Source organism: Onychomys torridus, chromosome 3 (genome assembly GCF_903995425.1).
Source record: "Onychomys torridus chromosome 3, mOncTor1.1, whole genome shotgun sequence".
Lineage (NCBI taxonomy): Eukaryota > Metazoa > Chordata > Mammalia > Rodentia > Cricetidae > Onychomys > Onychomys torridus.
The window spans coordinates 128,168,386-128,180,684 of NC_050445.1; the positions used below are offsets into that span (position 1 = coordinate 128,168,386).

Sequence of the window (12,299 nt, forward strand, 5' to 3'; positions counted from 1 at the left end):
TCTGGACTTGGAGGACTTAAGAGAGGAAAACTAAGAACCTCTTCCAACCCACCATGGCTCAGAGGGGTGAGATGTGAATAGTACTTGTGAACCTTGGATAGGGCTGTTATGTAGAGGATAGCCACAGAGGGCAGATGGGGGATTTTGTTTATGTTTTAAGTGTCATGGATTTCAGGGTAACTAAATATTTAACTTCGTTAGAAGAGAAACCAGGTAACCAGAAAAAACAACTGTTAACAACGTTTTAGTAAGAAAGGAGACAAAGATCTCAAGTGCAAAGATTCACTTTATTCAATATCTTCCCCAAATATTAGCATGATAAAAGCCAAGGAAAGGGAGGGGGATGAAGCAGGGAGGGGGTTTGAGGACTGCAATAGTGGTAGGCCATTTGTGGAGAAAGCTCCAAGACCTTAGGAGGGAAGACTGAGGATGGTCCCGGAGAGCAGGGTCCCAGGAGCAGGTGGTGGTGACTCAGGACCTGCGGCTCTAACACTCATCCCTCTTGAAGCTCTTGACGATGGCTGAAGGTGACGTCTTATGGGTGACCTCACAGGCATACATGGAATGCCTCTCATACTCTGCTTTGGTCAACATGAGGGTGCTGCTCATACTGTAGGTGTTGTCTTTGCTGTCCTGATCGGTCACACTGTTCACAACTCCATTTCGTTGTTCACTGCCATCTACTAACCACTTGACATTGGCGTCTTTGGGGTAGAAGTTGTTCAAGAAGCACACGACTGAGGCACCTCCATCCTGTAACTGCTCTTGGGATGGTGGGAAGATGGAGACAGTTGGCTTAGCATCAGCCCCTGAGGAAGGAAACAGAGGATATATGAAGTAACAGGGAAGGTCTCTGTTTGGGTGCATTGTGTGTGGACAGTCACATGCATTGTAGACAGACACACAGAAAAGCTTACTTCTCCTTCAGACTAGGAGCAGTGAATCCAGGAAGTACACATATATAATCTTGTTAGTTTTGAGTTATTCCGTAGTTCCTGGCTACTTCTTTGGAAAGTAAGTTGTGTCTGACCCTTTAAAGCTATTTCCAGACTCCTTTCTATACCTATCTTCCCTGAAACTGTGTTCCCCATCAGCTGCAATGGCTGCATGCTTCAGGGAGAGAAAAAACAGGCCAGTTTACCTGACATCCCTGGTGTTTGGGTGTCTGAACACACAAATACCTAAGGCAGGAGCAGAAGGTTGGTTTTCATTTTCTCCTGCTCCTTCCAAGAATACTCTGATTTCAACTTCCTGATGGCTTCCTTTAGAGTGCCAAGCTAGAGACCCACCCTATGGATGGGGCCTTGAGCCAGGGTCTGTGTTTAGGTACATGTTCAGCAACTTTCTCAGCTCTCACCGAGGCCTCCAGGTGAGACCTGGGCCCTGGTCTGATGGCCTGTAACCACACGGGGCAATTTTTACACCCCAGAAGAGGTCAACTGTAATCTTGGCCACCTGCCTGGGAGGAAGTGTCTGGCTTCACTGCTGACCTCCAGCAGTCGCCAGATGGCTTCTCGGAAATCCCCCTCTGTGGGCATGCCAACCCTTATGTGACAGAGTGACAGCAAAAATGAAAACCGAGAGCCCTTTGCCAAGAAAAACAGCAGAATTATGAGCAGCTTTTCTCCCCCTCTAAATAAATTAGCAGTTTTAAAAGAAGTTGACATCGTTTTCAAGTAATTAAAAGTGGTTAAATAACTTAAGTTGACTCTAAAATAGTTTCAAGAGTTTTAAAGGGCCCTTAAATAGTTGTGGTTGGCTGGGAAAGGGTCAATCACAAAAACAAATCGGCAAACAATTCTGGAGATTATGGGATTAAAATAGCAGTTTATACATTTTTCTATCACTGAATTAAAGTGCTAGAAAATAGGTTTATGCTAAATTTTTATTAGTCATATTTTTGTACAAAGAAAAATAGCTTACCTAACAGCTAAAATCATATCACCAATTTATCTTACTTTAACCAGTTAATATGCCATACAATTTAATGGAATTTAATGAGAATTCAGTCAAAGCAAATTTACCATGACTTGAATGGCATATGAGTGGTGTTAATTCAATTTCCCTGGAATTGATTTTACCTCCAAAGAATTACAGGCATTAAGACCTTTATATAAAACTGGGTAAAACAGTTTTCTGCCTTTTATAATCCCCTAATGGGAAAATAAGGGAATATAATGTTAAAGACATTTTATCTCTGAAATCTCCAATAAGTCACCTTTCCCCCATGTTAGTGTACTGTCTGTCACATCTCTAGTCTCTTTCCATTAGTGGCACTGTTCTTTAGCACCATGCCTCAGGAAAGTGTTCCACACAGAGTGAAGGGCGCTACCGCAGGCTTCATGTGGCCCTTAGTGGCCACTCTGAATGGTTGGCATGGCCGCGAAGTCATTCAGTCATAAAGAAGAGGCTGCGGACCATTTCAGCCTCTTTTTGGCGGTATAAAAATACAAGCATGTAATAACTGGGAAAAACAAAGGTCCATATATCTAACAAAATCTTGGCCATTAAAAAAAATAAAATTTACTGTTTGAGCATTTGGACCCAACTGTATTTCTACTATAATTTACATTCATGTAGAAATGCGACAAAACATCAGTTGTCTATCAAGAAATTATTCCTATAGAGTCATTTTGACATTTTGTGACATATTCTGGACTCCAAGAATCACATCTCTTCTGATTATTCAGTAAGCCACCTTTTCTACATGCCAAGCAGTCATGCTTTTAAACATTTTACTGACTTTTATTTCAGGGCATGATGCTGATTTTTATAGTTATAAAAATTATGAGACAAAAGAGGGCAAGCCGCTTAGCGCCCAGCTCACTCAATTGTGCTATACCACATTTAGTGTAAAACAACCCTGTACTGAGGAAACTCAATATAAATGAATTCATTTCTGCTCTCAGAGCTCTGAGCCCCTCTTTTCATCCTTTGGGTCATTCAATTTATCTCAATGAGAAACTTGGCTTCCACACCCATTTTTACAGCTGAACTTGACTTTAGCTCTTGTCCATCCTGAAATGCCCTCTTTTCTCCTCTGCCCTAATCTCCCACTTAAACATCTAGAAGTCAGCACTACCAGCAGTTAGACCTAGATCTCAGAAGGATATGGACAATAACTACTTATATTTAATCTCCAGTCTAATCTCTGGATGCTGACCACTTTCTCCTCAACTAAAGTCCCCTTTTCGCCCCTAATCTCAATAGCTCGATAAACGGAAAATCTGACACTGTATGCCATGTTAACTGATTAGCCCCTTCCACTTTCTCAAGATGAACAGATTTTCTGCCACTCAGCTACTTTTTGGAATGGACTTTAACTCCTAACACGACAATCTTACATGTAAAAGAAAGATGAGGGAAAAATGCACTTACGTTTGATCTCCAGCTTGGTGCCGCCACCGAACGTGAGCCACAGTGACGACTCTGACATGTCCCCCCTCAACAAAAACCTGCCTCTGAAGCCAATCCAACTAGATTGGCCAAATTCAGAGGAAAAGCCCAGCTCTTTCTTATCCACTCCCCTCACAAACCTATTCCCACAAGTCTAACATGAATTTCTTTGCTCAACTTTCCACTGGCTATTTTTCTGGGACTCTTCTATTGATGTATATGGGTCACCAGGAATGACTCATTTAGCCAAAACATCACAAACTAACATAGATGATACAACAGAACCAAAATGTCACAAATAATTGAGCAAAAATCTACTTACGTTTCATTTCCAATTTGGTCCCGGCGCCGAACGTGAATCACAGTGATTCACGTCAATGCCCCCCTCTGTCAAAATCTGCCTCTGAAGCCAGTCCAATTAGACTTGCCAAATTCAGAGAAAAACTGTTTCTTTCTCCTTCCTCTCACAAATCCTACGTTTTCTCACAGAGCTAACATGAGGTCAGTCTGTCTGCCCAGCTTCTATACTGGCTATTTTCTGGTGCTCCTATTTAACTTTTGGATGACCTGGAACAGTTCATTTAACCAAAAACACCATAGACTCACACAAAAGACACAATGGAACCCAAACTTCACAAACAGTTGAGCAAAAATGTACTTACGTTTCATTTCCAATTTGGTCCCTCCACCGAACGTGATTCACAGTGATTCACTTTAACTTCTCACTCTACAAAAACCTCCCTTGATAGGCAAGTATCCCTCTTTCCCCAATTTAGTTACATTGGTTTAGAAAGCCTAAAAATTAGTCACTAGCCAGCCTCCGCAGAACAGTTTTCCCTCCCTAGCACCTAATCTGCTGAGACTGGAGTTTGTTACATCCCTGAAATCCCATTAAGGAACGCACACAAAAAAGTACAAAGTAACCCGATTAGACACAGTGAAGAATTGGTTGAAAAGAATACTTACGTTTGATTTCCAGCTTGGTCCCGGCTCCAAACGTGTATACACACTGGTTTCCCTTCACTTCCCCCCAATACAAAAACTAAGTATCGCCTTCTGACCACTGAGCAAGGCCTTGTCTAGAACTATCTTCTTAATTATTACACTGACATTTGCTCTTCAGAGAACACATACAATCTCTTCCCACCTTTGCCTACAGTTATTATTTATCTTTGCCCTGGAGAATGCCAGAATCTGGTTTCCAAGTCAGATTTTGTACATTACTTTTAGACACAGAGACCATGAGACATAGACAACACAGGAAAGAGAGTCTGGATTCTACTTACGTTTGATTTCCAGCTTGGTGCCTGCTCCGAACGTCCACCACAGTGGTAGTCCTCCATTGTCTGGCTGTACAAAAACCCTCCTCACCGAAGAGGAACAGATCCCTTGGTCAGCTGCTAAAGCTTAACCCCTTCTCCAAGCATGCGTGGAAGCTTTTTGGTTTCTCTGACAGAGAAATGCTTATTTTCATAGGCAAGACTTGAATTTGTAGAAGATATTTTATTTTATTATATATAATATTATACATTATGTCTCTTTATTTGTCAGCCTACCACATAGGATTACTTATTATTTATTCATTTAAAAATAAAGAAAAACAGGGGCTGGAGAGGTGGCTCAGCAGTTAACAGCTCTTGCTTTCTTCCATAGGCCCTTAGTTCCCAGCACCTACATTAAACAGCTCCCGACTGCCTAACTCCAGCTCCAAGGAACCTGATAATAGCTTTTGGTCTCAGTACTCACAAACTCATGGCACTCAGTCACACATAAGTAAAATAATTAAAAAAGAAAATCAAATGAATGAAAGAATAGCCATTTCTTTATAACATTTCCTGGGACGAGTGGGTATGGGGACTTCTGCAAATTACAAACTTTGATATTAAGTTAGAACCCAGTAGCATCTCTCAGTTAATAATAACTAAGTCTGACCTGATATTTGAACTTCTTTGCTTTAATGCTGTTTCATAAAAGGTAATGTACATATATGTGTACATATGTATACACATACACACATAATCAAGGCTCATATCTTTGACATGCACTTTGGAATTGAGTTATGGGTGACATATGAGACAATGGCAAGCATCAGTAAAGGAGAAAAATAAGCTTTTACTCTTGGATTGGTCTGCTGTTACAGGGCAGGTAGTGCTCAGGTGTCACAGAGATCAACCAAATTTATTCTGCCTTTGGAGTTAGTGTCTCCATAACAACCAATTAAAGACACCGAAGAACTTGCTTTGAGTGCCAGTTTCATCGATCTGTTTCCCTTGTGACCATTCGTTCCCATCCTCTTCCTACCACCCTAAACTCCTTAGAGTTCTACCATGGCCCCCAGCATTTGCAAAGCATCTTTCTTGCTTCTGTCCTCCCTTAGGATAGCTCAGAAATAGCTGTCATTCAAGATTCAGCTCAAGAGATTCTTTCTACTTGTGAGTTGGCTTTACAGACAGGTCATTAGGCCTATAGAACCTCTTTACTCTTAACTGATGTTAGAGCCTCTCTTCCCTATTAGATGGTAAGCAGTTTGTTGTTTTATTAGCCAGATATTTGGGAATGTTGGTCTATTATATTTAACCGACAAGCACTCATCAGATATTTGCATAACAAATGAAAAAAAAACAATTGAAAAGTCAATAATATAATCAGTGACAGTAATCTACAATATAGATGAAAGGTTAGTACAGATCACGACAACAACCAACTTTCCTAGAGAAATTACAAGTGTAACCAGATTAGAGAGACCAATTTGTTTTTGTTACTGGGCGTTTTGCTAATCTGGAATGGCAGATTCTACAGTGTGTTTCACCAGAAGATAGAGAAAGAAAATAATTGAGTTGGAAGTAGAGAGAAAACAGAAATTTTCAATAGAAAATAAGTGTGTAAAATAGCTGATGAACTCAACCAATATGTGTTCTAAAGAGGATGGAGAGTGATTTTTCTCCTTAGTTATAGAAGCAGTATCAGCTATAAAGTTTGACATTTGTTGAGAACTTATAAAATGCTAGGCATCACATACGGCTCACTGTATGTAGATATCTGTAAGACTATATGAACTAGAAATTAATATTGACTGTCTTATGGCATTGAAGGGTAGAGCTTGGATCTGAATCTGCTGCTCATGTGCTTAGCACTCTTACTGCAGGGTGGACACCAGCAACATAATCACCTGACAGAAGCAGCAAGCATGTGAGAGAACACCAAAGTGGGAGGAAGGAAAACTCCTTAGGCCATCCTGGGGTGGGAAATGAATGGCTAAGTGTACCCAGATGTCTGTACAGATTGCGCTGTTATTTAAAAGGTGAAAAAAAATACAAGTACCAAATATCCATTAATAGGAATTTGGTTAAGCTAATTTTTACCCAGCACAATGAACACAAATCAGTCAGTAAGAGGAAAAATAGGTTTCTGGATATTTTCATGAAAAGGTGGGCCAGTGAATACTATGTATGGTCTGACACCATGAACCTTTTAAAATGGACCCTGAAGACCGGGCTTCTAGAAGGTTACACAAGCTGTGCTCAATAGTTTCTCCTGGGACTGCTTAGAAGAACTGATGGACTTTCTAGTCTCTTGTGTATTGTATATATGCCTTTATATTGCATATTATTTTACTGTTACATTCACTCATTTTATAATACTTGATTTTTTTACATTTATTTTATAGTTGTCAGAAACAGCAAGACTATGCCACTGGGGAGGGGATGTACATTCTGAAATTACCTTTTCTCTATTAATTTTTAAAAATATCTTTAAACAGAGTTAAAAAAAAACAACCCAGCCTCTCTGGTTCTGTATAGGAGATAATTTTTTCCAAATACAGAATTGGGGACTGTAACATGGGAGTAGATTAGATGCACTGGCAGTACAAGAGACACATTTCTGAGTAAACAAGATGTAGTTTGAACAGTACGTGTCTACAGCAACAGATGATCATTATGAAGCCGTGTTTGGCCACACAGTGGTAGCTGATGGGTACGGGGCTGGGATCTCTATTCTAGTAAAAACAGATCACTGAGAAGTGGCTGAAATGTTTAATATGGGACTCATTATTTGCAGGCAAAGGATGTCTCAGGAGCATTTGTGAGGCTCTGCCCGGATCTATGATTCTATAGAGTGTCCATGTTGGGCATTAGTTGATCTAGGTGGTTCCTGGACAATGCATGAGATCGACGGGACTAGAATTCTGGGGGAAGCATTCCAATAGACTCATCCTTAATGATGCTTCCCATTTCACCCTCAGGAAAGTAAACTAAATTCTCAGAATAAATTCAAAGCTGTTTGTGAAGAGAAAGGGGGATGGAGAGAAACAGGGAGAGGGGGAGGGAGCCAGTAAGCACAAAAACGTCTATAAATTATCCTAAACACAACTCACAAGCCATGGCAATGACATTCCTTACATATAACAATTCCAGAAACATGTTTTTTTGCCAATATAAATAATTTTGCCACCATTAAACAGTCTTTTAAGGGAGATTCTTCTCATATTAGTAACACAGAAGATTACTCAACATGTCTACAACAATTTTGTTCTCTGCAGGTCTGAGGGGTGTTGGCTTCCCTACCTGGCACGGGATTATCCACCTTGAAGTCTCTGGTTCATTATTTCCTTTTAAGTTTATCAGTCGTGATAGAGTCCTAGATAGGCAATTCTTCATGCTCCAGCTGGACTTGACTTTGGATAGTAAATTCACAGTGTAAGAGGTGGGCTGCTCCCCTTGGCCAGGAAGGAGGAAGACAAAGGAGGTCACTTGAGAATGAGGTGTCTGTCTCTGCTTGTCCCTGAAGAAAGGCGAGTGGGCACAAGGCAAGTCCTTTCCCGCCATGTGCATGTGTGCAGGCTGTCCACATGACCCCAAACTCTGGTCCCAGTCTGGAAAAATGCAGATGTGTCTCTGGTTTCCAGAAGGACATTAGGCTACAGCCATTTTACTTCCCATGGAAGAGAAAACAGCAACTGGGTCAGGGTTTACCAACCTCAGAGGGGCTAAGCCACCGAAATTTACATATTGGCTACTGTGGGTTCCAGCTCATCTTACAGGTGTGATAAGCTGAACTCGGAACTCTCCGCCTTCCCCCATGTGTCTGCCACTGGCACATCATCAGTGGTTGTTTTTGTCATGCTAGCTCTGCTCCCAAGGTGACGTTACTTGGCACATATGTGTGTTATATTTGGGTGGCCTCCTTTGTATAGATCATTGAGGAGGAAGGTGGTGAGCTAGCTGTTTTGGAGATGCTGTGTCCTGTCTATGGACTTGTAAGGTTATTTGTGTTAAGCAGAAAGAGTTTATACACTTCCTAGTGTAAGAGACAAGACATGTACATAAACTTATTAAGCTAAGTAATATTTTCAGGGTAAAGCAGGCAGGAATGACTAGGAATGGGAACCTAGCTGCACTAGGCTGCTCCAGTGAGGGCGGTGGAAACCGCCAGGGAAGCACTTCTGTTCATACACGTGCTCGGTAGAAACAGTCAGCTGGGTGGCCAAGGGTTGGATGCGTGATTGGCAGTGAAACATGGGAACTGAAGAAATTGAAGGAGAGTGTAGAGATCAGCTGAGGTCTATGGGAACCATCAGGCAATGACTACAGCCCTCCCTTCTAGCCAAGTACATACATGCATACTCTCTAAAACACTCAAGGCTGCTACTGAAGCCAAAGGCTTCACTTACCCTTCTGTCTCATGGCACCAAGACAAGCTGGAGAGAGTTCCAAGGAGGGAAGGGAGAATTATACTACCCAGCTTGGTGTGGTTGTGCCAGAAACTCATTCCAGAAGGTAACTGGTCGAACTAAGTCCACTGGGGTAATACATACTGCAAATGGGTTCTACAGGTTTGAACTGGAATTGCAAATTACATCCCCCTTATCAATACGGCTTGATACATGAACTATTACAAGGAAGGAAAGAATTCAGATTCCATGGAAGAAATACAGACTGATGGGATCTTTAAAAATTGAATGCATTTTTAAATTACACTTAGCATTTTTGTTATTGTTAATTTGGGGGTCACTTTCTGTAGTTTTTACTTTTCATTTTCTAATAATCACTCTTCCATTTGTACCCCACAGTGGCCTGGCTGTGCTCTGTGTGTTTATTGCTCAGTTAAGTTTTAGGATGGCTCTGTACGCTCTGCCACTCAGTCTGTCACTGCCACTCTCTATTCTTCCTCTGCCACGACTCAGATGTTCCTTCTCATTCCTTCCTTCTTCTCTCCTTCCATTTTCCTTTCCTCCTCTCTATGTATGTGTTAGACATAACCTCCCATAGCTTAACAACCTCCAGAAGCTGTGGACCTTACCAGTACCCCAACTTTCCCCTCCTAGCTACTTTCCCACATTGAATTTATTTTTTTCAAAGTTGATCTGGTATTAATGCCTGTCTTCATCCCTGCTCCTTCCTTCTTACTGCTGATCTTAACAGCTAAAACATCCCTTTTCCTTTTTCCTTACCATCCCTTTTCATTCATTATCCAGTATTTGTCGAAGTTAAAGGGGGCACTATTAAGTGGTTGTTGTGATATTTGCATGCTGCTGGGTACATCCAGAAGCTGCGGTTGCTTCTGCAGTTACTATCCTACTCTGGAAATATTACAGAGGTCACAGAAGACATCCTGAACTCTTCACTTGAGGATATAACATTTGAAAACTATGCACCTCAACAATAGTTGGATAAACAAAGAGCAGGAAAACACTATAAAGTCAGCAAAATGATAGAAATTAATGTATGTTTCTCAATAGTTACTATGAATACTAATGTGTCAACTTCCCAAACAAAAGATACAAACTAGCAGGTTGAGTTAAAAGCACAGGATCCATCTATTTCATACCTCAAAGAAACACACATTATCAGTAAGGATAGGCACAGCTTTCAGTGAAAGGATGGAATACAGTATTCCAAGTCACTGGAACTAGAGGGTAAGCAGGTTATTACCATTCTCATACCTGACAAAATTTTAATCATATAAATACCAATTATGTATGGGCATATGATGATAAAAAGAGGATTCTTCCTAGAAAGTTACTAAAGAATAGTTTTACCTTACTGAAAATGCACCCAGTGCCAGTTCAGTACAGATCAACCCTTCCATTTTTCATACTCTGATACATTGAGAGTACGCTTACATAGACACTGGCTAAAGATATTGTTATCGGAGGTGGGGAAATTTATACCATTGTTTAGAGATGGGGGTATGTGTAGCCCTTTGATGTATAGGAGCTTTTTAAATTTCACACAATCACACTTGTAAATTCTTGGCTTTATTTCCTGAGCTATTTGGAGTCTTTTTCAGAAAGTCCTTGCCTGTCTTGAAGTGTTTCCCCCTAACAGTTTTAGAGACTCAGGTCTTACATTGATTTACTTTGAATAGATTTTTTTTCTTGTACAAGGCACAAAAGGATCTAGCTTCATTACTTTACATTTGGATATCCTCCTCTGTCTGTGCCATACTTCTCTCCCTCAGCCCCCTGCCCTCCATCTCTGCTTGTACCCATCCACTTTTCACATTCCATTTTCCACTTTTATATTGCACATCACCTTCCTCACCCCTCACATCTTCTTCTATAGCACTTTTATTTACTTCTTATGAGTCATAGCTTCTCGGTTCCTGACCTCTACCTAAACTCTCACATAATACAGAAACATTAGAAGCTGGGATCGCACATGAAGGAGAATGTTTTTTTTTTCCCCAGTCCTATTTGTTTTCCTAACTATTTCATATGAGTAAAAATCCATTGTGTTTATTTATAATATTTTCATAATTCATTTATCAGTTGGTGGACATCAGGTTGACATTAGTTATTGGTTTTTGTGTATAGAACATTGATAAACGTGAATGTGTAAGTAGGATATAGAGTCCTTTGAGTATACGCCCAGGAGTGATATAAATGGGTCTTATGGTAGTTTAGGTTTAAGTTTCTGTGAAAACTTACATTTATTTCCATGGTGGCCACACCAACTTACATTCCCCACCGGTGAATAAGGACACTTTCTCTACATACTTGTCAGTCTTTGTTGTCTCTTGTTCTCTTAATGATAGCCATACCAACTAGAGTGACATACACTATTACTTTAGTTTTGATTTGCATTCCCTGACAACAGATTAAAATATTTTTTGACCATTTTATTTCTTTATTCAGCTCACTCTCTCCTTTATCGATTGGAAGTTTTGCACTTTTGGTGTTTGTATTTTGCAGTTCTTTATGTATTCTAGGTGTCAACCCCTTATTAAGGTATAATTGGCAATGATTTTCTTTTATTCTGTAGCTGGATTACCATTATGCTGAAGGTTTCTTTTACTGTGCAGAAGCTTTTTGGTTTTATGTAATGTTACTTGTCAATTCTTTTTTTTTTTTTTTTTTTTTTTTTTTTTTTGGTTTTTTGAGACAGGGTTTCTCTGTGTAGCTTTTGTGCCTTTCCTGGAACTCGCTTTGGAGACCAGGCTGGCCTAGAACTCATAGAGATCCGCTTGTCTCTGCCTCCCGAGTGCTGGGATTAAAGGCGTGTGCCACCACCGCCCGGCACCTGTCAATTCTTGAGGATGTTTCCTGTGTTATGGAAGTTTTATTCAGAAAGTTCTGTCTATACTTAGAGTTTAAAGTTCTTTCCTATGTAGTTGCAACTTTCAGGTTTTAAATCAAAGCGTTTGATCTAACTTTGAATTAACTTTTGTGCAGGATGACAGATACAGATGTATCTAATGTAGTTCTTGTGGATGCCCAATTTGCAACTTTTTTTTCTAATGCACATCTATGCTTTTGACACTTTTGTTAAAAAAATATGTGTCATAGAAGTGCAGGTGTATGCACTTTCTGGGACCTCTTACAGTTCATTGTTCTACATGTCTGTTTTTGTGGAAGCACCTTGCTGTCTTTGTTATTATGGCTCTGTGGTATAGTTTGAAGT

General features: G+C 40.3%; 1 gene segment (V, D, J or C); it reads right to left on the reverse strand.

The window, feature by feature from the left end:
• Positions 1–268: 268 nt before the first annotated feature.
• LOC118579502 overlaps positions 269–12,299 on the reverse strand; it is a 57,035-nt gene continuing 45,004 nt past the window's right edge. Inside the window, 2 exon segments of the V gene segment in view lie at positions 269–809; positions 4,683–4,742. Of these exon segments, the coding sequence occupies positions 487–809; positions 4,683–4,742 (383 nt within the window).